We start from the raw sequence: 24,128 nt of genomic DNA, 5'->3' as shown, positions 1-24,128 counted from the left end.
TAATTTCTAAAATTTTTAAATTTATTAGGATTATTCCACATTTAAGCTTATAGAAATACTATAGAAACAGATATTGCATCTGAAATGCCACCAGTCGTCCCAAATATCACTCAGCAAAATATGGGAAGAACAATAACAATTGAAGATATGAATCGTCTTGTAATAAATTGGCTCTCTCAGCATGGATACTCTAGGACAGAGGCTATACTAAGACTGGAGTCTGCAAGAGGGCCAGAGGCATTGAATTCAGCTAAGAATTCACTAGACTGGCTTAATGGTAATGCAGACACATATTTTCAATCATATATGTTATTGAGAGATTGGATTGATAGTTCATTGGAATTATATAGGGTTTTTATTTAAGATGACATGTTAAATAATCTGATATATCTATATAGCCTGAACTAAGACGTGTTCTATTTCCTATATTTATTCATTCATATCTTGATTTAATTTCTAAGAACCAGATAAACTCAGGTAATAGTGCATAAAAATTTTTACATTTTGTATAATATTTTTATTTAGCAAAACAATTTTTTAACACATATTCATCTGAACATGAAGTTCTTCATGGCCATGATATCCGTCAAATATCTTCTATTACATTACCTGAGCATATTGAAGAAAATGAACTTGTAAAACTTTATCGCCAAAACAAATATAGAATAACCATGTGGAGAACTGCTTTTGATTTAATGCTACACTTCCTTTTTGAAAACGAATCTAATGGAGGTGCAATTATAATGAGACTGTTGAATCAACATATTGAAACAAAAATTGTTACAGGAAGACCCGACCAATTTATAAATAGTATAGTTACGAATGATGAAGGAATTTCAGGATATGATGTATATCATTTTGATAACTTTAATAAGCAACCAGTTAAACTAGGCGAAATGCCATTGGATACAGATCTAAAAAACGATATAGAAATGGAACTTGCAAGCCTTGACAATGAAATTGAAAAAACTAATGAAAAATGCAAAAAGTCATTTCTCGAAGAATTTAAAAACAAAAAAGAAATATCAGAAGACTCTCCTATGAAGAATTCTATTCCCTTACCTACATTGTAAGTTGATTATTTTTACTAGTTTTCCTATATATTTTATAGTAAAGGTATAGATGTTGAAAAAGAAATCGAAGTAATTAAAGATTTAAGAAAACGTCTTATTTTAGGCCCACAAGCATCATTACCCAGTGTTTGCATGTATACTTTTCATAATACTCATGATAGGTAAAAATTATATATTATTTAATTACATACATACAAACAATTCTAGTCTTAACTGTACAGATATTTCTGAAAATGCATCATTAATAGCATGTGGATTTTCTGAAAGCTATATCAGAGTTTGGAATACATCTGTAAATAAAACAGTTACATCAGATTCTACAACACCTAACGATTCAGGTATATTTATAAAGCTACTTAAAAAATTTTAAATAATTTTAGTATTATATCAAAAATCTCATAGTCGACGTTTCATTGGTCATTCAGGTCCTGTTTATGGCATTGCATTTAGCAATGACAATAGATTTATTTTGTCATGTTCAGAAGATCGTTCTTGCCGCCTATGGTCTTTAGATACAAATACATGTCTTGTAGCGTATAAAGGACACAATCAACCGATATGGGATATTGCAATAGGTCCATTTGGACACTATTTTGCTACAGCATCTCACGATCAAACTGCACGTTTATGGAGCTATGAACATATGTATCCTCTTAGGATTTTTGCAGGACATCTTAGTGATGTAGATGTAAATTATATACACTTCAATTATAAAGAAATCTAATATCATACAGTGTGTTTCATTTCATCCCAATTCAGCATATGTTGCAACAGGCTCTAGCGATAAGACCAGTAGATTATGGGACGTCCAAAAAGGAAGTGCAGTAAGGGTATTTACAGGTCATTCTGGTCCTATAAATTGTGTAACAATATCACCAGATGGAAAATTACTTGCAACTGCAGGTTTTTTTTTTTATAATATTATCAACAACTAATATTATTTAAGGAGATGATGGACTTATAAACATTTACGATATCGGTTTAGGCAAGCAATTGAAGAGTATGAAAGGACATACACGAAAATCTATTTATTCATTATCATTTTCAAAAGAAAGTTCAGTACTTGTTAGCGGAGGATCAGATTGCACAGTAAGAATATGGGATGTAAAACGCGATGCGTCTAATAACGAAAACATATCAGAAATATCAGAGGGATATAATCTAGAAACAGCAAATAATACAATAACTAAAACATCTATGTTGACAGCAAAAGAAAAAAAAGAAAACATTAAAACGTAAGTAATTATTGTAAAAGCGTTTATTAATATATTTTAGACCGGATCACATGGCTGCCCTATATACATGCAAAACACCTGTTTACAAAGTCCAATTTACAAGAAGAAACTTATGTTTAGCACTTTCAGTTAGTGGTGTCACATAATATTATATTTTAATATATAACAAAAGAAATTTATAAATCACATAACATTTAAAACATTTATGTATTTTTGAATGGTTATTTGTTACGTTTAACTAAAATCTCATCAATAATACCTAGCTCAAGTGCCTTATAAAAATTATTTTTTAAGTCCGATTTCCAAATAACATACCTCTTGTGGAGTTAGAAAATAATCTCTTTCCATTATTTTTTCTAAAGCAATCAATAATAATAAATTATCTGAAAAATTTACCTATATCGCCTAAGTCTTTAATTCTAGTTAAATGTTTTTGATAAATAAAATTTAAACGCTCTCTAACTTTCAAAATTTCACGTGCATGAATTGCTATATCACTAATTCTTTTATCAATAACCATAAGAATATAACATATGCAAACCTAGCTTGCCCAGATACACCACCACTCGGCTGATGAATCATAATACTTGCATGAGGTAATGCATATCTTTGCCCAGGAGCACCTCCTGCCAATAAAAGAGATGCCATTGATGATGCTTGACCAATACATAATGTAGAAACAGGTGATCGAATATATTGCATAGTATCGTAAAGAGCAAGGCCTAAAAAATAATTAATTTTTTTTAATGATCAATTATTACAAACCAGCAGTTACACTTCCTATTTTATCAATAAATAAAAAAATTTATTTGTAATTTCAATTATACTTTCCTCCAGAAGAATTAATGTAAAGAGAAATAGGTTTTTCAGGATTTTCTGCCTCTAAAAAAAGTAATTGAGCAACAACTACAGCAGAAACTCCATCATTTATCTATATGAATATAAGATAACTGTTTTTTTTTTTTTTTTGAAAACTAAATAATACATACTACTCCATTAAGACATACTATCCTTTCTCTTAATAATCTATAAAAGTCAAAATCATAGACACACACACACACACAAGCATATATATATTAAATATAAAAATTTAGAAAAAAATACCTGCTAAAAATGTCAAAAGTATTAACAAATCTCCCCTAATGGTAAAAATCAACACGATGCATTAATCATTTTTAACATACGGTTTGTTCAATAACATATGGTACAGGAATATGAGAAAATAATCTATTTTGAAAATTTAAAAAACATTTATTATTTGTATATTCAAAAAACTCTCTTTTCTTGAAATAAGTTAAATATAATTGGGATAATTTCGTATTCCATAATCTATTTCTTGTGATCATTTCTTTAGATTTTCAGCGATTAAATGATAATTATTAAATTATTCAAATATTAAATATTTTTAAAATTAAAATATTTATAAGATTAATATATATATATATGTAAAACAAAAAATTCATATGAAAATATTTTAAAAAGTTAATAAAAATTTAGTATATTAAATATTTTAATTTAACACATTTATTTTATTTTAGAGAATAAACAAAAACATTAATAAAACACGCCAAATGATTATTCTTTTTTTTTAAAATAAAAATAATATTTATAAAAATATATTAAAAATCTAACATATCAAAAAATAAAGATTTGTTCACATTTTAAAACTGATACATCAAATAATAATATTTTTTTCAATAAATATAACAATATAATTGCATTATTACCATCATATATAAAAAATAATTCTGAATATATTCTAAAATATATTTTTTAATTTATAAGAGTTAGGGTTATAATATATCTAAAAATAAAAACTTGAAAGTTAAAACGAGAATACAAATCAAATAATTAGGAAAAAAAACACTAGAAAAAGATATTTTAAAGTAATTTATATATTTCATATATCAGACTATCTAAAGCAAAAAGAAAATCCGAAAATACCCGTATCAGCTAATCCTTTTATTCAAAATAATTGTTTTACAGCTATCAAAAAATTTAAAAGAACTTATCCATATGCCAAGACCTCCGATCTAGCTTTATTATACAAGGAGATATTCAAGAAAACAGCTTTGAAATACATATCCTTATAACTAGATTTAAACATTATCATGGCTGAAAATGGATCAAATGTGATTAACAACTACCAACAATATAGTTCATTACCTCAACGACTTTTCCAACCTAGACATACTCATGAATCGCCCTCGAAAAATGAAGCATCTTCACAAAGTTATCCCTCAACTCCTTCACACACATCTAATTTATCATATAATCTCACTAATTCTGCTCATCACGATTTATACAGTTCTACTCAACGTTATTCCACCCAAATAAATATTTCAAAATTCCAGCAGACACAGGAGCACTTGAACTCTACAAATGGTTTGAACAGCCAGCATACTTTTACCTCGAGAAATCCTATTAATATCACTACTAATAATAATTCACTTACTTTCGACGCATCATCTGCAAACAGTCCACATTGGCAACAACAATTATCTTATGCAAAAATATCTAGACAATCAAGCTCACCTCATCATCATGCTAGAACGGCAGTAGCAACTACTCACGATGTATCTTCAAATTCTGCAATTACAGATCCAAATAATCTTAATAAAGCATCTACAGATGGAATACATAGGAAAGATGGCCCTCCAGTGGAAAAACAAGATGTTCAGAGAGATAATGGAGGGAAAATAAAAAGACAGGATTGGACTAATTTGGATATGGGTGGAATGGGGCTACGTAACATTGGTCAGGAATTATTTCGTTATACGTTTTTAACTTCTCTTTATATTAACCACAATAAACTACTTAGGATTCCCTCTGACATTGGGCGTCTTAGACTTCTTACTCAGCTTGATGTTTCCGGAAATAATTTGACTAACTTACCCCCAGAAATTGGCATGCTTACAAACCTTAAAGAGCTTTTATTTTTTGACAACCAAATAACTAATATACCACCAGAATTTGGTACTCTTTATCAACTTGAAACTCTTGGACTAGAAGGAAATCCATTGCCTGATGCTTTTAAAAGTTTATTGGCAAAAGATGGTACTAAGTCTTTAATTTATTATTTAAGGGATAGTTGTTCAGGTTTATATCTTGATATATATATATATATATATATGTATTTAATAGTTATTAGTTCCTCTTCCTCCTCCAGAAAGAGAATGGATCACATTTCCGGGAAAGAAATCGGAAAATTCATCTCTCGAAAATGAGACTTTTACTGTATTTAACTACAATATATTATGCGATAGATGTGCAACTGTTATAATGTATGGATATACACCATCTTGGGCATTATCATGGGATTATCGCAAAGAACTTATATTACATGAAGTATTATCATATAACGCAGATATAGTTTGTCTTCAAGTATATATATTTTATTATGATTAACGTCTCTAAATCGTTATTAGGAAGTAGATGTTGATAATTTTGAAGAATATTTTTCTCCTAAGCTCTCTATTAAAGGTTATAAAGGAATATTTTGGCCTAAATCACGTGCAAAAACTATGAATGACGCAGAACGTAGAGTAGTTGATGGTTGTGCTACTTTTTTCAAAACAAACATGTACATTTTTGATATTTTTTTATCAGAAACTAATAATCTTAGATTCGATTTATTAGAAAAGCAATTAATCGAATTTAACCAAGCACCTTTACGTCGAGATGGACATAAACTTACTCATGATATGTATAATCGTGTTATGACCAAAGATAATATTTGTGTCGTATCATTACTTGAACATCGAAATGCAGGTTATCGTCTAATAATTGCAAATACACATTTTTGTTGGGATCCAAAATTTCGAGATGTTAAAGTTATACAAGCAACAATGCTCATGGATGAGCTTACTGAAATGGCTGAAAACTATGCAAAAATACCAGTTCGAAAAAGACCATCCAAAATATTAGATGATACTTTTGATTTTAACTGGAATGAAAATCGACCTACATATTCATCAGGAACTAAAATACCAATGGTTATTTGCGGAGACTTTAATTCAATTCCTGGTAGTGGTGTATATGATTTTCTTTCTCGAGGTCATATTCTTGAAAATCATAGTGATTTTATGGATAGTAAGTATGGTACATATACTACAGATGGAAGATCACATTCTTTCCAATTAAAAAGCTCCTATAACATTATAGGCGAACTCCCATTTACGAACTACACTCCTGGATTTTCTGGTGTAATAGACTACATTTGGCATACAACAAATTCTCTTGAAGTTACAGGACTTCTTCAAGAAGTTGATAAACAATATTTAGATGGAGTAGTTGGATTCCCAAATGCACATTTTCCAAGCGAGTAAGTAGCAATTTAGCTAAATTAATAAATAATTTACTCATTTAGTCATATTTCTATTCTTGCAGAGTTTAAAGTAAAAAAAGAAAAAAACCAACTACCTCCACCAGATTTTGGTTCTCGAAAATAAAACAAAATGTCTCAAAACATTTAGACTATAATTTCATCAGATTTTTATCTAAGATTAAAAAACATATAATACTTTTGCTCATCTACATTTACTAGTCTTGCTCAATTTAAATATTTTTCATAGATTACGCTTTCTAATCTAATTTTTGTAAATAACCTGAATAAAACAATTTCAATTGAAAAATTTATTTTAAAACATTCGTAATAAATTTCTTGTGAAATATTTTAAATGTCTGCAAAACATCTTATAACTAAATCTGATTACAAAAAATTTCTTTCTGAATTTGATACATTTCTTTTCGATTGTGATGGTACACAATTAACATTTAACATATTATTTTTAATTAATTTCTAGGTGTTTTATGGAAAGGTACAAAGTTATTGCCAAATGTTCAACAAACATTAAACTTTATACGATTAAAAGGTATAACTATTTTAATATTGAAGAAAAGTATTAATTATAAACTAGGAAAAAGTATCGCATTTGTCACAAATAATTCATCAAATCCAAGAGAGGAATATCAAAAAAAATTTATGGAATTAGGACTTGATGTAAAATTAGTAATTATAAACATTCAACTAAATAATACTTAAAAAGAAATGATATAGGATGAAATATTTAATTCATCATATTCTGCAGCTCTGTATTTAAAAAATGTTGTCAAATTTCCTAAGGAGAAGAAAATTTACATTATTGGAGAAGAAGGTCTTGAAAAGGAATTAGATAGACAAGGAATAAAATATATAGGAGGAACTGTAAAATATATTTACTACATTTTAATTTTTATAATATATTTACAATATAAAGGATCCTTCTGAAAGAAGAGATATAAAAACAGAAGATTTTGAAGATCTCAATTTAGATCCATCAGTTGGGGCAGTTTTATGTGGCCTTGATTTACATATAAATTATCTAAAATATTCTAAAGCTCTTGGATATCTTCAAAACGAAAATGTATTATTTCTTATAACTAACTCTGATTCTACATATCCTGCTTCCGGAGGATTATTCCCTGGAGCAGGATCATGCTCAGCTCCTCTCTTAAATGCATCAGGAAGAGAGGCAATATTCCTAGGGAAGCCGAATCCAGAAATGCTTCAAGCAATTGAATCTAAATTTAAATTTGACAAGTCTAAAACATGTTTTATTGGAGATAGGATTGACACAGATATATTATTTGCAAAAAATTCAGGTATTAAAAGCTGTTTAGTACTTACAGTAATCAATATATTCATATTATTATATTGCTTCTAAATTATTATATATAGGGGATAAGCAAAGATGTTATATTAAAAAACACATCGAATATTATGCCCGATTATTATATGGAAATGTTGGGTAATCTTCTTAATGCTGATGATATATAAAAAAATTAATATATATTTCTACAAAAATATAATAAATTATATGTCAATTAAATGTATCTTTTGACGTTACAGATATGTATATATATAAACAATACTTGAATTTGTATTCAATACTGTTTTTTCCTAGTAATTATAAAAATCGCAAATTCAATTAGCTTTAAAAATAAGTTCTAAAGTTAATATTATACTTTATGAACATAAGTGTATATGAAATTAAAGTCTAAATAATATAAACATAAAAAATATAAATTTAAATTAACAAGTCTAAACTATATTTTAAAACTAATTAAATCTATCGATTTCATAATTGTGCTAAGATTTTAAAAATAGATTAATTTCGACATTATATTTCTAAAATCAATTATTCAACATTTTCAAAATTTAACATGTGATCTCAAATATCACGTATAACCTATCCAAAAATAACACATTTAATGTGCATACATACATACATACATACATACATACATACATACATACATGCATACATAGATACATAGATACATACATATGCAATACGTTAACAAAAAATCAACATTTCTATATAATTCTTACCCAAAAAAAAGTTACCAAAGAAATCGTAAAATATAAAATTAATATTTTATTAATAATATAATTTAAAACATCTCGATATTTATATAAAAATTCAATTTAGATAAAAGTTTAAAACATATCTGTTGCTTTGTTTCTGCGTTTTGAAGAACCCTTTATATTCAAAATGAAAGGAGTTTTCTCTATTGTAGTATTATTTGAAGAAAAATAACTAACATGTCTTTGAAAATTCAACTTTTCGGGAAAAAGTTCTTTATGAGATACTTCATTTGATCCTTCAGTAGAATTTTTTCTATGATCCAATTTCACTAATTTCTTAGGAAATAACTCATTAGAGGTTAAATTTGCCAATTTCTCAGGAAACAATTCAATATTGCTTTTTAAGGAAGTTCTGCTCAACGATAAAGAATCTTCAAGCGTTTGACGATCACAGTTTGAATTAAGAAATGAAGAGCCATGTAACGTTGATGATAATACTGGTTTATCTTTTTTAGATAAAAAATTAACTTCCAAATTAGATTGATCTCTTGAATATTTATATGGACCAAATCTTCGAGAAGTATTTTGTTTGCGACGATATCTGTAGAATTTAAAACAATCACATAAAATTTTCATATACTTACGATATATATCTTTTTTCACTAGGATGTTGATGAAAAAGGTACCATCTACTTCTTTCTCTTGCACCAGGCATCTTTTTATCTGAAATGCTGGAATGTCTTATAAATAATTGAGCATTATTATATTTTAAACACGTTTTTGCTGGTACAAGAGAACTAACATATAATGTATCAACTTTAGAACAAGAAATACTAGAAAGTACAGATAATGCAGTCGAGGCGTCAGAATATACTAAATTACCTACATTTAAAGTTAACAAATTTGATATAAAATAAATTAAAATACATGATGAATCATCAATCCATTCAATCGAAGGTGAAACGGCTGGATAATAAGTAATACAATACTCTTTTACATCATCCGTAGACATTTGATCCACTCCTTTTAAATATAAAGCTTCAGGCCGCACCGTATTTAAAAATTCTAATATTTTTTGATAAACACATTATTTCAAAAAAGTGATTTACCATTTTTTTGTATATCTAATTCTTTAAAATCATAAACCACACCATTTTCATTCTAATTTTGAAAATTCATATACTCATCAAAAATAAATTTAGTAATACCTTTATAATATTTTTAGGTTCATCCAAGGATATATCTAATTCTTTACATTCATTTTCTCCCTCATGATCCATTTCAACATCATCAATCCCTAATTCCATCTCTTCATTTTCATCTAAAATCATCTTTAATTTTCTTCATTAATTATTGATAAATACAGTTCCAAGTCATTTTGTTTTAAGAAGCTAATATTTTTAAAATTAACGACTCGCGTCCAAAAATACTCCTATATCAAATTATAAAAATATATGCAAATATTACTATAAAAATCAATAATAAAATACAAAGATATAATTTTCATTTATAATAGCTATATATATTTATCATGGGGAAATTAATACAACTTGAATTACAAAATTTTAAGTCATATAAAGGACATCAAACGATAGGTCCATTTTATGATTTTACATCTATTATAGGACCAAATGGCTCAGGAAAGTAGTAGAAAAAGCCACCTTCTATTCATTTAATGGAATATATAGGAAAATCAAATTTAATGGATGCTATATCATTTGTTTTAGGTTTTAAATCGTCTCAATTACGCTCATCTCATTTTACGGATCTTATTTATCATGAACAAGCAACATCAAATGAAGAAAATTCACGAAAGAATTTAGAAAATACAATCAAAGATGCGTGGGTAATGCTTGTATATGAAGATGATAACGAAAATCATATACAATATAAAAGAACGTAAGTTCTCTAAATATACGTTTTTTTAATTTAGTATAATCAGAATATCATCATCTGGAACGACAGAATATATAATCAATAACAAAATAGTTACGGCAGCTACTTATAACAAAGCACTTGAAGGACATAACATTCTTATTAAAGCAAAAAACTTTTTAGTATTCCAGGTATAAGCAATACATTTCTCTTTATCATAAAGAATAATAAATAAGGGTGACGTAGAGGCAATTGCATCTCAATCTCCAAAAGATTTAACTAGACTTATAGAACAAATAAGTGGGTATAATTACATATCTAATGTATATATAATGTGTATTCAAAATCTCTAGATCATTGGAATATAAGTCTGAATATGAAAGGCTTAAAATAGAACAAGAGAGGGCTATAGATAATTCTACCTATGCTTTTCATAGAAAAAGGGGAATTAATGCAGAAATCAAACAGTATAAAGAACAAAAAGCAGAAGCTGAAAACTATGCAACAAAATTAGACCAAAGAGTACAATCTTATTAATTGTAAAAATAGATTTATTTTTTATAGGACAATGCAATTACACTGCATTTAACATGGAAATTATTTCATCTAGAGCGCAAAATAAACAATAACAAAGAAGTTATATCTCACAATGTTTCTAAATCTAAAGAACTAGATATAGAAAAAAAAAAATATCAAGAAAATTTAAACGAGACTAAAAAAATTCAAGCTAAGATAACAAAAGATATTTTAAAACAAGAAAAATCTATCAAAGAAAAAGAAAAAGCATTAGAAGAGCAATTACCAATTCTTATTGCAGCCAAGGAAAAAATAGATGGCGCAAATATAAGTATCAGTAAATGCAATTATAGAATTAACGAAATAGAAAGAGATAAATCCAGACAGTCAAACCATGTCCTATCTTTTGAAAAAGATTTATCTATAGTAAAGAAAGCTTTTCAGAAATTTGAAGAAGAACAAACAAAATTAGCAAAGCAAAAAGGTGTTATTTTTAGTGACACAGATTTTGAAGAATATAAAAAACTAAAAGATGAAGTAAATAGCAAAATATCTATTCAAAAACAAGAATTAGAAAATTTGCATCGTCAACACAAAGTTGATTCTGAATCTACTAATGTTCTTCAAGAAAATTATAATCAATTGAAACGACAAGAAGACGTCCTTGAAGAAGAAGTTTATTTATTGTCTATACAAAAATCTGAAGTATTAAAGTGCATTTTTAAAATAATGTTTTATATTATTAGGTTACATCAAAAGTAAATCAGTTAATTCAAGATTTAGAAAAAGAAAGGAATAATTTAGAAGTTATCCAATCATCTCGTATTCGAATAGCACAGCAAGAAATAGAACTTAATGAAAAATTACAAGAATGTCTTAATAAATTACTTCGAATTAATGCAGATAAACGAGAATCAGAACGTGAATTGAAAACAAAAGATATTGTTAATACATTAAAAAGAATATTTCCAGGAGTTCGTGGACGTATTATAGACTTGTATCGGCCTACTCAAAGAAAATATGAGGTTGCTATAGCTACTGTTTGCGGGAAGAATATAAATTCAGTTGTTGTTAACAATCAAAAAATTGCTAAGGAGTGTATTGAATATCTTCGTGATCAAAGATTAGGGATATTAACATTCATACCTTTAGATACTTGTCAAATTAAATCTATTGATCAAAAATTACGTAATATTCATCCTCAAGCACGTTTAGCGCTGGACGTTATTAGTTACGAGCCATCTATTGAAAGAGCTATACAATTCGCAACAGGAAATGCATTAATATGTGATGATTTTAATATTGCTAAAAGTATTCGTTACAATAAAAATATAGAAACCAAAAGTATATTTATCTACCTTAATAGATTATAGTCATAATTTTTTTTAGTTGTGACACTAGATGGTACAGTTCTTCATAAGGCTGGACTTATAACTGGAGGACAGAATCAGAATTTTAAGCAAGAATATAGATGGGATGAGCAAGAAATAGAAGGTTTGTAATTAAACATTATTTAATATGAAGACAAATTTATTACTCTTAGCTCTTAAACAACTCCGTGATAATCTTATAAGTCAACTTCAAGATATTCAAAAAGACAAAAGAAAAGATATGACAGAAGAAATTGCAAGCTCTAACATTTCAGGATTGGAACCACAACTTCAATTTTCTAGAGAAGATTTAGTATTATATTTAACCTTTTTTTATGTTATTAATTATTGTAGAACATGATACAAAGAAATCTTAATGGAAAAAAAGAAGAGATAGAACACATAAAAAAACAATCAGAAGAAATGTCACAAAAACTTGAAAAGGATCAAAACTTACTTGATCAACGTGCAAAAAAAATATCAAAACTTCAAAGTGAAATAAACAATATAGAAGATAAAATTTTTCAGGACTTTTGCTCAAAAATAAAAATAAAGAATATAAGACAATATGAAAATAAACACGAAACATGGGCTCAGGAAGCAGCAGAAAAAAGAATGAAATTTCTAACCCAGGAATCGAAATTAAATAATCAGTAAAATATATAATAGAAATGATTTCATTAATTTTAAGATTTTATAGACTAACTTTCGAAAAACAAAAACTTAATGAAACTTCTGAAAGAACTAAGAAATTGCAAATGTTTATAGCTAGAGATTCATCATTAATATTGCAACTCGAGAAAGAAAAAAAGGAAACCCAAGAAACCATAGACATTTTAAAAGCTCAATTAGCGCAAAAACGAGAAATTCATACAATTAAAAAGAAAGAACATAGCGAAAAGACACAAATTGTAAATGAACTCCATCAGAAAATTAACAAATGGACAAAACAAATTGATTCTCTTTCTAAAATAAATTCCGAAATTGAATCTGAGATTGAAAGAATATCATTTGAACGATATACAATTTTCAAGCGCTGTAAGCTTGAAGGAATTAACATTCCTCTTATTTTAGGAAATCTTAATGATATCCCAATCGATGAATCGATAATGCAAAATCATATAAATACTGAAAATGAGGAAACAAATAAAATAAAAACTAAAATATCTGATTGGAAAATTGAAGTTGACTATGGTTTATTAGATAAAAATCTTAAAGAAGATGGTTCTATAGATATGGAAAATCTCTTATTCGAAAAAATATCCGATTTAACATCAGAAATAGAAAAAATCGCCCCTAATATGAAAGCTACCGAACGCTTAGAGGGTGTAGAAAATAAATTGCATGATACTGAAAAATATTTTGATAAAGCACGTAAAGAAACTAAACAAGCCAGAGACAATTTTAACGCAATAAAACAAAAAAGGTAATCTTTTAAAACAAGATGAAACAAGTTTGACAAAATAGATATGCTTTATTTCATAAAGCATATACACATATATCAGAACAAATAGATCAGATATATAAAGATCTAACTAAAAGTAAATCGTTTCCCTTAGGCGGAACTGCATATCTAAGCTTAGAGGATACCGAGGTAATCATATTATTAAAAATAGAGCAAAATTAATGCAGTAAAGGAACCTTATCTAAATGGTGTTAAATATCATGCAATGCCTCCAATGAAACGATTTAGAGATATGGAACAATTGTCTGGAGGTGAAAAAACTATAGCAGCATTAGCATTGCTATTTGCAATTCATTCTTATCATCCATCGCCATTTTTTGTTTTAGATGAGATTGATGCAGCATTAGACAATACAAATGTAACTAAAATTGCAAATTATATACGCCAACATGCTGGTAACGGATTTCAGTTTATTGTTATTAGTTTAAAAAACGCTCTTTTCCATCAATCAGAAGCACTAGTAGGGATTTATAGAGAACATACTTCTAATAGCTCTAAGTCTTTAACATTAAATGTTTTATTTTTATTTTTTTTTTAAATATCTAACTTTTATTAGTTGCAAGATTATAGCGAATAATATAATTGAAAATATATTTGCAAAATTATATAAAATATTTATTTTTAAAATTATTGTTTTTTATTCAAAAATAGATTTTATAAATATTTCTAACAACTTAATCATTGAATTACAATTTAGGGTTTAACCCTCCTGTTTTTAAAATATACGTTGAAGAAAACGTCAGAATTGAAAGACAATTAAAGTTTTCGAAATAAAAACACTTATAGATTTATATTCCATATAGAAGATATGGAAACACATACTATGAATTATGATGATATTGAAGAAACAGAAGGGATCCGGTAAATAAATACTTTAAATTTTAAAATACAATTAATTTTGACATTTAAGTTTTTCATGGAATGTTTTCCCATCAACCCGTTTAGAAAATTCAAAGATGGTGGTTCCCATTGCCGCATTATATATGCCATTAATTGAACGTCCTGAATTACCACCAGTTCAATACGAACCAGTATCTTGTAAAGCACCATGTCGAGCAATTTTAAATCCATATTGGTTAATAATTTCTTTATTCCCTAAAAAATGCTAATATCATGTAATGTAGTCAAGTTGATATGCGTGGAAGAATTTGGATCTGTAATTTTTTAAGAGCCAAAAATGTAACATTAACAATTATATATATAGGTCCGTTTTGTTTAACTCGAAACCAACTCCCTCCTATGTATAAGGATATTTCTCCTCAAAACTTGCCTATGGAGCTATTGCCAAAATATACAACTATAGAGTATATTTTATCACGCCCATCTCAAACACCTCCAATATTTTTATTTGTTGTTGATACATGTCTTGAAGAAGACAATTTACAAGCTCTAAAAGACGCACTCATTGTAAGCTTTAGCCTGGTACCTCATGATTCTTTAGTTGGATTGATTACATATGGAACTATGGTTCGTATATCATTAAAAATGCTGATTAAATTAATATTATAGACTAATGTTTATGAACTTGGATATTCTGAATGTACAAAATATTATGTATTTCAAGGAACAAAAAATTATACTACAAAACAAGTTCAAGAATTATTAGGATTAATGGGTACTTCTTTACGACCCCAACAACCTAGCCTACGAAGAACTCAATCTAATTATGGAGCGGCAGCCAGGTATAGTTATAACTATTTATGATATTTTTTCATAATATATAAGATTTTTATTGCCAGTTAATATCTGTGAATTTCGACTAACTAATATACTTGAATCATTACAACAAGATCCATGGCCTGTGGCAAACGATAAGCGCCCGCAAAGATGTACAGGCGTTGCTATAAGCATCGCTGTAAGTTTAATGGAGGTATGAGCACAATATCTTAAACATATCTCATTTAATGTAGAATGCATTTCCAAATACAGGAGGACGTATTATGTTATTTTCAGGAGGGCCAAGTACACAAGGCCCAGGAATGGTTGTTGGTACAGAATTGCGCGAATCAATTAGATCCCACCATGATATAGAAAGAGATAATATAAAATATTACAAAAAAGCGACTAAAGTAAATAGTCTATTAATTATTAAATTTTTAATATCTTTAGTTCTATGAAAATCTGGCCAAAAAAGCATCAACAAACGGACATATTATAGATATTTTTGCTGGATGTCTTGATCAAATCGGAATGTTAGAAATGAAATCTTTATCAAATTTTACAGGAGGACATATGATTCTATCTGATGCATTTTCTTCATCTATTTTTAAGCAAAGTTTTCAGAGAGTTTTCAATACAGATTCCCAGGGATCTTTACAAATGGCATTTAATGCCACCATGGAAATACTAGTATTGTTTATTAACGTATTTCATTTGTTTCTCATTATTCATAGACTACGAAAGAATTAAAAATATCTGGATTAATTGGTCATGCAGTTTCACTTAATAAAAAATCTCCATCTATCGGAGAAACAGAAATAGGTATTGGAAATACATGTTCCTGGAAAATGTGTGGAATTTTACCCAAATCAGCTTATGCAGCATATTTTGAAATGTCTGATCAAGATAAACAGCAACCTCAAGTGAGTCAAAGAGGACTCATTCAATTTATTACTCATTATCAACATTCATCAGGAACATTTAGACTTCGTGTGACAACAGCTGCTCGCTCTTTTGCAGACAGTAGTAGTCCACTTATACCTCAATCATTTGATCAGGAAACTGCAGCTGTCATCATGGCACGTATAGCAGTATATAAAGCAGAAATAGATGATGGCCCTGATGTCCTTAGATGGACAGATAGGATGCTTATTCGCCTTTGTCAGAAATTTGCAGATTATAGAAAAGATGATCCTTCATCCTTTCGTCTTTCATCAAATTTTAGTCTTTATCCTCAATTTATGTTCCATCTTCGAAGAAGCCAGTTTTTACAAGTATTTAATAATTCTCCGGATGAAACAGCTTTTTATCGTCATGTTTTAAATCATGAGGATGTGAATAATTCATTAATCATGATACAACCTACTTTAATATCGTTTTCTTTTGATCAGGAACCGCAGCCTGTATTACTTGACTCTATTTCTATTAAACCTGACGTTATCTTACTTCTTGATACATATTTTCATGTTTTAATTTGGCACGGAGAAATAATTGCATCATGGAGAAAGACGGGGTACCAAGACAAAGAAGGATATCAAAATTTCAAAGAATTACTAGAGTCTCCTCGTCATGAAATTGCAGTATTATACTAATCTTCTTGGACATTAACTTATTTTACTTAGGATCTTCTAGTCGAAAGATTTCCAATACCAAGATATAGTATATATTCATAGAAATTTCGCATTTTCTAACTTTAAAAGTTGTTTGTGATCAAGGAGGAAGCCAAGCTCGATTTTTATTGTCAAGAATTAATCCATCAGCAACTCATGCAACTAGCAGTTATGGTGCACCATCAGCACAGGCCGTTTTTACAGACGATGTTTCACTTCAAGTATGTTAATAACTTTTTTTTAATTATATTAACATAAACATAGACATTCATGGATCATCTTAAAAAGTTAGTCCATTGATATCGAATTAATATACTAACTAATTTTAGGTTGGCTGTCACCGGTGGTCAATAATTTACTTCTAGCATTAATTTGGCAAATATTATATATAAAAACTTAAGTTTTAAATATCATAAATAATTAAATATATATTTTTAGGTATTTATTGTCTAGAAAAAATAGTTCTATTGGTATATAAGGTTATTTTATAGTTAATTTATAGTTAATATTTAACTAATACTATAAATAGATTACAAAAAATATAACGATGTTTAGTATCTATATGTAATCTAATTATTATTCCTATTATCAATTTTTCAATTATAAAAAATAATTAAATCTCGAATTTAAAACATAATTTTCAAATTTCATGAAACTTAAAGATTTAAAAAATTAAAATTATAAAATTAAAAATTCATAATAATTCTTTTATGTAACTAATATTTCTTAATTTTTTAATAAAATATATTTAACTATATATATATATATATGTAATACTTTAATATTTATAGAAAAAGCAATTTTATAATTATTATTCTAAAATTAATATTAAAAGTATGATAAGATCTGAAATATATAATCAAATTATTACGATATCGCAATATTAATTTCGAAAAAATATAATATAAATATAAACATTAAAAAGTTATCCAGAACTATTAATAATCTAATAAAAAATAATATAACACAAAATATTAGAAAAGTAAAAACATTAAAATAAATGATACAAGATATTGCCAAGCAAATATTGTTTTATACTTGAAATTCTTTTTTCTATTATAATCTAACAGTAAAAAGTTATTAAAATATATATATTTTTAAAACTTAGAATTTTAAGTTCAATGCTATTTTTAATATATTTTCTTTTAACATATTTTCTAAAATACTAATAATATACAAGAAATTAATTTTATAAATTTACTTTTTTATAAATAATAACAATATATCATAATACTATTAATAATAGCTAAAAGATCATAAATTTATTTAGTCTAGCACTAAAGATTATTTTTTATAAAAGTAATATATATATATCTACAAATTCATGATTTCTATTAATATTTCAAATGTAAACTAACAATTCTTAACAATCCAAAAACTCAAAAAAATAATGAAAAAGAAAATAAATTTTAAAAGAAAAAATATCAAATAAAAACAATTGTTTTTTTTTTTGAATATAATTTATAAACTTTCAAAATATTTGATATCTAAAACATTTAAACTTTATAAAAAACTATACAATAAATTAATATTTCAACAAAATTTTAAAAAATTAAAATTAATGATAAAAAATGAACACTTCATATTTAAAGTAAAATATTTTAAAATAAAACATAATTATTAAAAAACATAATTTAATGTAACTCTTGAGGAAAAAAAGATATATTCTACATAACAGTATTTATGAAGAATAGTAGAACAAGAGACTCGTTTTTGCACAGCTATATCCTTCAGCAATCTGGAAAATATATATTCCATAGCCGTACACACATGTGCTAAAAATTAAATCTCAATTCAAATAAAAATTGTCACCAATGAAGAAATATAAAAAATATCATATATTATAAATTTATAGTAATTACACATAAATAAACCTTTATTCAAAAATCATATTAAAGACACTTTGTTCTATTTTCTTTCAATGCCTTAAACGTTCCACGTATGGCATATTTTCTATTTAATGCAAACTTCAAATAATTAAAATAAGCTCTAATACAAATAAAAAAGTTACCTTCGGATCCACATATTTCAAAGACAAAAAACGTCCAGTTTTTGGACGACGAATACCTACATACAATATTAATTCATCTCTACAACTTTCTATCTAAACTAACCATTTCTATGTGCTTTTCTGGTTTGATTATGATTTGTCTAAAAGAAAAACAAATTAAACCCACTAATCCTTAAATACATCAAAACTTACATGATTTTTTGATTTCGCCATACTTTTTATAATATAATATTTTTTCAGACGTTGAATATCGTGGCAACCTCGTATATCAAAAGACAGTCACGATATTATCAATAATTTTTCAAATAATACTCTTTAATTCATTAAAACTCTCATAATTCATTGAGATGTGACGTTTTTCTGAATATTAACTGATAACTTCAATCTCAAAAAAGAAAATCACCTAATCCTAAAAAATGAGTCAACTTCGTCTTTTTAAAGCAACAGATATATTTTCGTTTAATAATATGTATATTTGCTTTATTTTCTCTATAATACAAAGATAATCAACTTAGAAATCTTGATATTTTAACAGAAACAGTAAATATAATGTTATTATGATACTAACATATTGTTAACCAAACATAAGTACAATATTTCCTTTTATCTTTCATATCTAGCAACATGGCCTAACTTATTTCTGGTCCAAGAAACATCATTATTTGAAGAAAAGCCGAAATTGATGGGTTATGGTATGAATGGCATTACATAGAAATATATATAATAAAAACTAAACAGTAATGGGAAAAACAGAAGGTATGAAAAAACAATGGCATGGTCATATTACAGCCCTGTCTGTTGCATCGGAATATCGTCGACTTGGTGTTGCCCGTGATCTTATAAAACTATTTGAAGATATAAGTGAAAATATGTAGACTTAATTGAAAAAAATAATACAGAAAGATAACCTACTTTTAGCTATAATGGATATTTTGTAGATTTGTTTGTACGGCTTAATAATCTTGCTGCAATTAGTATGTATAAATCCTTTGGATATTCTGTTTTTCGCAGGGTGATAAAATACTACAATGGAAGCAAAGGCGATGATGAAGACGCGTTAGGTAGGTGCATACTTTTAAAAATGCTATATTAATATTCTAGATATGCGGAAACCGCTTCGCCGAGATAAATTCAGGGAAAGCATAAGGGAAAATGGAGAAAAAATATTTATATTACCAGAAGATATTTATTTCTAGTTATCAGTTTTGATAACATTAATATAAGAAAATATCTACATATACTGTATTTAATTTATTTCAAACTTGTTTGTAAATTTTCCAATACTTCAATTTGAATTTTTGCCTCAGCAATTTCTTCCTCACTTCCATTTCCAGAGATAACTTTCTGAGCTTTTTGGAGATTTTCATTTACAGCCTAAAAGATATTAATTATTGAATCAAAAACATAGATTATATTTACTTCCAAATTAAAATCATCTAATGGATATGCCTCGATAGCATTAATACATAAATCAGAACCAGGTTGCATAGTAGCAAACCCTCCAGAAACTATAAAAAAATCAATAAGAGAGAACGAAAAAAGAAGAAAATACCAAAAAACTTGTTAGATACACCATTTTCTTCAATAACCTCAACAACACCAGGATGAAGCTGTTCAATCGTAGGAACATGTAACGCAAGAATACCCATACTTCCTGATGTTGCTGGTATATTTACTTGAAGCCTAAAAGTACTGTTATTCTTAATCAAAATTTGTAATTATATTCTTACACATCTTGAGCTTTATAAAGAATATTATAAGGAACTGAAAATGTTAATCGGAGTTTATCTGCTAAAGCTTCCTTGGCATATCTTCTACAAAAAAAACCATAAATATTATTTCTAGGCAAAAGATGTTTTGTTGATATTCGAATTAGATTCATTTGCAATTTTTATAAAATTTAATTTATAAATATCTCAAACAAAACGATATTAAAAAATATAGTATCTATTTAATTACATATTTTAATTATAAAAATATAAAGATACAAATAATAACAGAAAAAGACATGTATCTCTTGTATAAATCTCTGAATATTTAGTTTATTTCAGAAATAATAAATGAGAAGAAAAAATTGATTTTGTTTGCAATTAAATTAGAGTATCCTATAGAGACAAGATACCCTAGAGTGTTAGCAAACATTAAAAGGAAAATATGCAAAAAAATTAAGATATATGATCTAAATATTTAATGATAATATACAAAAAATATTAAAACTCTATTCAAAAGGAACTATGTCATAAATATTAGAGATATTTTTTTTTAAAACAATAATTACTTTGAATATCACCAGAAATAATTTCATCAATAATTTCTTTAGGATTTCTGCCATCTACACGACATCCAATAGTATATGCAGTTCCAAGAATCTCTTTAACTGTACCACTAAGATCCTTAGCTAAACTTTTAAACCGCATTTGACGTGCAATATTAACAATTTCATCTAAAGGTATATTTCCAGAATGCCTTTAAAATAAGATCTTTGTCCTGAAAAAAATAGATAAAAAAGCTTACTTAATATTCTTTTCTTTTTTACGATCCCGTGGAGGTTCTAAAACATAAGAAATGACATAAGAGAAAATATATTACCTTTTAATGCTTTAATAATAAGAGCAGAAGCAGATGGAACAATTTCCACCTGTGCTTGTCGATTTTGAATAGTTAGTTTAACAGTAACTCTTAATCCTTTCTAAATAAAATCAATAATCACAATAAACATAAAAAACATAAGACACATACCCAATCACCAGTTGCTTTAGCAATATCTTCCCCTACTTTTTTCGGAGACTATATTCAAATTAGCCATAATATATCTTTAAAATCATTTATTATACAAGACCGAGAGGCCCAATCTTCGGTGCAAGTGTAGATGATGCTCCTATTTCTCCACCAGCAACTTGAAAGCACTTTAGATTTTCACTATTTCTTTCTAAAATAAAAAATTACCTCTAAGATAGATAACTTTGATTTCATTAGGATCAAACTATATATTAAATGTTAACTCAAAAATCAAAAAAAAAAAACGATAAAATTCAATAGTTTTAAGAGTAATATCAAAAAAAGCCATACCTTTGGTGCCATAAGAAAATCAGTTTAAAAATCAAATGATTTATATCTAACAAATTTAACTATATCAATCGCTGAATATTTCCTTAAGGGACTTGTTAAAACTAACCCTAAAAATAAATCATAAAATTAAAATATTAACATGTTCATTAATATTAACAAAATACTGTATACAATGAACACTACAGAAAGCACATTTCTTAAATAAAAACATAAAAATAATACAAAAAAAATTAATAATTAATTATATTTTTAATACATGAAAGTTGATTAGAACAAATATAACAGAGAAAATAATAATTAAAATCTTAAAAAATTACAAAACGAAACTGTCTATTTTCATTTCCAAAGCTAGATGACACCAAGAAACACATTTTCTTAGTAACATCCAATTATTTTATCCTTATCCTAAATATAATCATGCTCGAAGATATAATTGCATGTTATCAATTTTTCGCTCAATATATATATATATATAAACCAATATCCTATATAAACAACAAATAACGCTATTTAGGCTTTCCCGCTTTTATTTTTCTGTTTTCGTGGAGGTGTCACTGGGCGTCCACTTCCCATACCTCCATACAAATATTTTTGTTTCTTTTCAGCAGGCTTAAGAATCTATATAAAGTCAACACCAAATACTTTATTACTAAAATATTATATACTTGAAAACTACAAAGTAAACTTTCATCCACACTCATCATAGCGCCAGCATTATCAAATTCTCCACAATAATTAGGCGCACTAAACAACGTAACAAGCTGACGTTTAGAAAAGAATTCATAACCATCTTCAACTACTTGATGTGCTCGGCATATGAGATCCATATCATGTTTTTGAAGAAAACGAGATACAACATCAGGTCCAAATGTAAATGAAACACCACGGTCATTTTCACTCCAACCTGTTATATCCTTATCAGGATCAGACCATAAAAGATCACATAAAAGACCTAAAATAAAATCAAAACAACCCATATATAATTTAATAATTACCAGTATCTGGAACATCAGTTGGTCGCATCACTCTTCGAATTTGTTCCATAGAAGTAAGATCAGGAGAAAGACCACCATGCATAGTAAATATTTTTTCATCAATAATAGCAGCAATAGGAAGACAATTGAAACAGTCAGTAAAAGTCTTCCACAATTTTATATTATATCTTCTTTTGCCTACAACATTAATAAATAAAAATAAAGATAATTGAGAAATTATTTACATTCATCATAAAATCCGTAAATACGATTAATACTTGCACATTCATGATTTCCTCTAAGTATAAAAAAGTTCTCCGGATATTTTATTTTATACGCTAATAAAAGACATATAGTTTCTAGAGACTGTTTTCCACGATCTACATAATCTCCAAGGAAAAGATAATTTGCTTCAGGAGGAAATCCTCCATATTCGAAAAGTCTCAAAAGATCATAATATTGACCATGAATATCACCACATATTTTTCTAGAAAGAATAAGCACAAAAACATAAAATATGAGCACAATCTACATAGGAGCCTCAAGTTCTAAAAGGATTGGTTGATTAACAAAAATCTCACGTGCCTTAATACAAAGAAAACGAATTTCGCATTCAGCTAATTGAACCTGTCTACCAGGACGACTTCCACGAACCTCCAAAAGACGTTCTATAACGGAATCAAGATCAATCTCATGTTGATCGGCCATTGAATCACAACACAGTTATTTTTCACTATAGAAAGATAATAAGAAATAGCTCAATAAACCCTATTAACAATCAATCACGTTCCATACACATTTTTTTATATAAAAAAACCAAGCATTCATGATTTCTATTAACTTAAAACCATGATTTCTCTTAAATTCTATTGCATTTAAACATACCTAATTTGCGTTTTTTAAATCAGAATTTTATGAAAAA

At 27.2% G+C, this 24,128-nt stretch overlaps 12 protein-coding genes across 12 annotated transcripts; 6 read left to right on the top strand and 6 right to left on the bottom strand.

Annotated features, from left to right (window-relative positions):
- Window positions 1-38: 38 nt before the first annotated feature.
- T552_02091 (hypothetical protein) lies at window positions 39-2,496 on the top strand. The gene is made up of 9 exons (XM_018370647.1): window positions 39-351; window positions 399-477; window positions 526-1,069; window positions 1,112-1,234; window positions 1,281-1,411; window positions 1,454-1,761; window positions 1,808-1,976; window positions 2,020-2,308; window positions 2,349-2,496. Exons 1-9 carry the CDS (start codon window positions 85-87, stop codon window positions 2,452-2,454), a joined length of 2,016 nt encoding a protein of 671 aa, XP_018225532.1. The 5' UTR covers window positions 39-84; the 3' UTR covers window positions 2,455-2,496.
- A 33-nt stretch (window positions 2,497-2,529) lies between these two features.
- On the bottom strand, window positions 2,530-3,654 carry T552_02090 (ATP-dependent Clp endopeptidase, proteolytic subunit ClpP; the record flags this gene model as incomplete). The annotated part of the gene is made up of 9 exons (XM_018370646.1): window positions 2,530-2,580; window positions 2,624-2,664; window positions 2,705-2,805; window positions 2,850-3,030; window positions 3,074-3,084; window positions 3,136-3,239; window positions 3,298-3,334; window positions 3,413-3,447; window positions 3,493-3,654. The coding sequence occupies 9 exons, from the start codon at window positions 3,652-3,654 to the stop codon at window positions 2,530-2,532; spliced, it is 723 nt and encodes a 240-aa protein (XP_018225531.1).
- A 719-nt stretch (window positions 3,655-4,373) lies between these two features.
- T552_02089 (hypothetical protein) lies at window positions 4,374-6,821 on the top strand. The gene is made up of 5 exons (XM_018370645.1): window positions 4,374-5,407; window positions 5,460-5,692; window positions 5,737-5,891; window positions 5,934-6,632; window positions 6,678-6,821. The coding sequence occupies exons 1-5, from the start codon at window positions 4,420-4,422 to the stop codon at window positions 6,757-6,759; spliced, it is 2,157 nt and encodes a 718-aa protein (XP_018225530.1). The 5' UTR covers window positions 4,374-4,419; the 3' UTR covers window positions 6,760-6,821.
- Window positions 6,822-6,987: 166 nt separating this feature from the next.
- On the top strand, window positions 6,988-8,126 carry T552_02088 (hypothetical protein; the record flags this gene model as incomplete). Its single annotated transcript, XM_018370644.1, has 6 exons — window positions 6,988-7,069; window positions 7,114-7,182; window positions 7,228-7,319; window positions 7,368-7,514; window positions 7,567-7,977; window positions 8,028-8,126. 6 exons carry the CDS (start codon window positions 6,988-6,990, stop codon window positions 8,124-8,126), a joined length of 900 nt encoding a protein of 299 aa, XP_018225529.1.
- A 617-nt stretch (window positions 8,127-8,743) lies between these two features.
- Window positions 8,744-10,034, bottom strand: T552_02087 (hypothetical protein). Its single transcript, XM_018370643.1, has 5 exons — window positions 9,866-10,034; window positions 9,767-9,818; window positions 9,585-9,722; window positions 9,302-9,539; window positions 8,744-9,258 (listed from the first exon to the last, which is right to left on the bottom strand). Exons 1-5 carry the CDS (start codon window positions 9,986-9,988, stop codon window positions 8,790-8,792), a joined length of 1,020 nt encoding a protein of 339 aa, XP_018225528.1. The 5' UTR covers window positions 9,989-10,034; the 3' UTR covers window positions 8,744-8,789.
- Window positions 10,035-10,247: 213 nt separating this feature from the next.
- On the top strand, window positions 10,248-14,505 carry T552_02086 (hypothetical protein). Its single transcript, XM_018370642.1, has 13 exons — window positions 10,248-10,556; window positions 10,600-10,723; window positions 10,769-10,836; window positions 10,886-11,054; window positions 11,097-11,753; window positions 11,795-12,392; window positions 12,438-12,542; window positions 12,592-12,731; window positions 12,773-13,071; window positions 13,119-13,844; window positions 13,886-14,012; window positions 14,056-14,397; window positions 14,440-14,505. The coding sequence occupies exons 1-13, from the start codon at window positions 10,333-10,335 to the stop codon at window positions 14,458-14,460; spliced, it is 3,600 nt and encodes a 1,199-aa protein (XP_018225527.1). The 5' UTR covers window positions 10,248-10,332; the 3' UTR covers window positions 14,461-14,505.
- A 186-nt stretch (window positions 14,506-14,691) lies between these two features.
- On the top strand, window positions 14,692-17,382 carry T552_02085 (hypothetical protein; the record flags this gene model as incomplete). The annotated part of the gene is made up of 11 exons (XM_018370641.1): window positions 14,692-14,744; window positions 14,794-14,958; window positions 15,008-15,039; window positions 15,088-15,350; window positions 15,393-15,565; window positions 15,609-15,753; window positions 15,794-15,952; window positions 15,993-16,232; window positions 16,277-17,122; window positions 17,165-17,201; window positions 17,243-17,382. 11 exons carry the CDS (start codon window positions 14,692-14,694, stop codon window positions 17,380-17,382), a joined length of 2,253 nt encoding a protein of 750 aa, XP_018225526.1.
- A 1,616-nt stretch (window positions 17,383-18,998) lies between these two features.
- Window positions 18,999-19,400, bottom strand: T552_02084 (60S ribosomal protein L29). The gene is made up of 4 exons (XM_018370640.1): window positions 19,356-19,400; window positions 19,267-19,303; window positions 19,164-19,219; window positions 18,999-19,119 (listed from the first exon to the last, which is right to left on the bottom strand). The coding sequence occupies exons 1-4, from the start codon at window positions 19,374-19,376 to the stop codon at window positions 19,045-19,047; spliced, it is 189 nt and encodes a 62-aa protein (XP_018225525.1). The 5' UTR covers window positions 19,377-19,400; the 3' UTR covers window positions 18,999-19,044.
- A 179-nt stretch (window positions 19,401-19,579) lies between these two features.
- Window positions 19,580-20,359, top strand: T552_02083 (hypothetical protein; the record flags this gene model as incomplete). The annotated part of the gene is made up of 6 exons (XM_018370639.1): window positions 19,580-19,632; window positions 19,679-19,703; window positions 19,753-19,855; window positions 19,902-20,034; window positions 20,082-20,224; window positions 20,265-20,359. 6 exons carry the CDS (start codon window positions 19,580-19,582, stop codon window positions 20,357-20,359), a joined length of 552 nt encoding a protein of 183 aa, XP_018225524.1.
- On the bottom strand, window positions 20,348-21,089 carry T552_02082 (hypothetical protein). The gene is made up of 4 exons (XM_018370638.1): window positions 20,894-21,089; window positions 20,716-20,846; window positions 20,583-20,671; window positions 20,348-20,537 (listed from the first exon to the last, which is right to left on the bottom strand). The coding sequence occupies exons 1-4, from the start codon at window positions 21,043-21,045 to the stop codon at window positions 20,415-20,417; spliced, it is 495 nt and encodes a 164-aa protein (XP_018225523.1). The 5' UTR covers window positions 21,046-21,089; the 3' UTR covers window positions 20,348-20,414.
- A 256-nt stretch (window positions 21,090-21,345) lies between these two features.
- T552_02081 (60S ribosomal protein L12) lies at window positions 21,346-22,290 on the bottom strand. The gene is made up of 8 exons (XM_018370637.1): window positions 22,233-22,290; window positions 22,110-22,146; window positions 21,998-22,059; window positions 21,903-21,950; window positions 21,753-21,852; window positions 21,678-21,714; window positions 21,442-21,629; window positions 21,346-21,395 (listed from the first exon to the last, which is right to left on the bottom strand). The coding sequence occupies exons 1-8, from the start codon at window positions 22,242-22,244 to the stop codon at window positions 21,382-21,384; spliced, it is 498 nt and encodes a 165-aa protein (XP_018225522.1). The 5' UTR covers window positions 22,245-22,290; the 3' UTR covers window positions 21,346-21,381.
- Window positions 22,291-22,696: 406 nt separating this feature from the next.
- Window positions 22,697-23,960, bottom strand: T552_02080 (serine/threonine-protein phosphatase PP1). Its single transcript, XM_018370636.1, has 5 exons — window positions 23,739-23,960; window positions 23,452-23,693; window positions 23,228-23,404; window positions 22,898-23,184; window positions 22,697-22,850 (listed from the first exon to the last, which is right to left on the bottom strand). The coding sequence occupies exons 1-5, from the start codon at window positions 23,912-23,914 to the stop codon at window positions 22,743-22,745; spliced, it is 990 nt and encodes a 329-aa protein (XP_018225521.1). The 5' UTR covers window positions 23,915-23,960; the 3' UTR covers window positions 22,697-22,742.
- Between the last annotated feature and the right edge of the window lie 168 nt (window positions 23,961-24,128).

The sequence above is a fragment of the Pneumocystis carinii genome (genome assembly GCF_001477545.1).
Source record: "Pneumocystis carinii B80 chromosome Unknown supercont1.9, whole genome shotgun sequence".
NCBI lineage: Eukaryota > Fungi > Ascomycota > Pneumocystomycetes > Pneumocystales > Pneumocystaceae > Pneumocystis > Pneumocystis carinii.
Note: the sequence above shows the minus strand (reverse complement) of the source record. Positions and strands in the feature narration are given on the sequence as shown.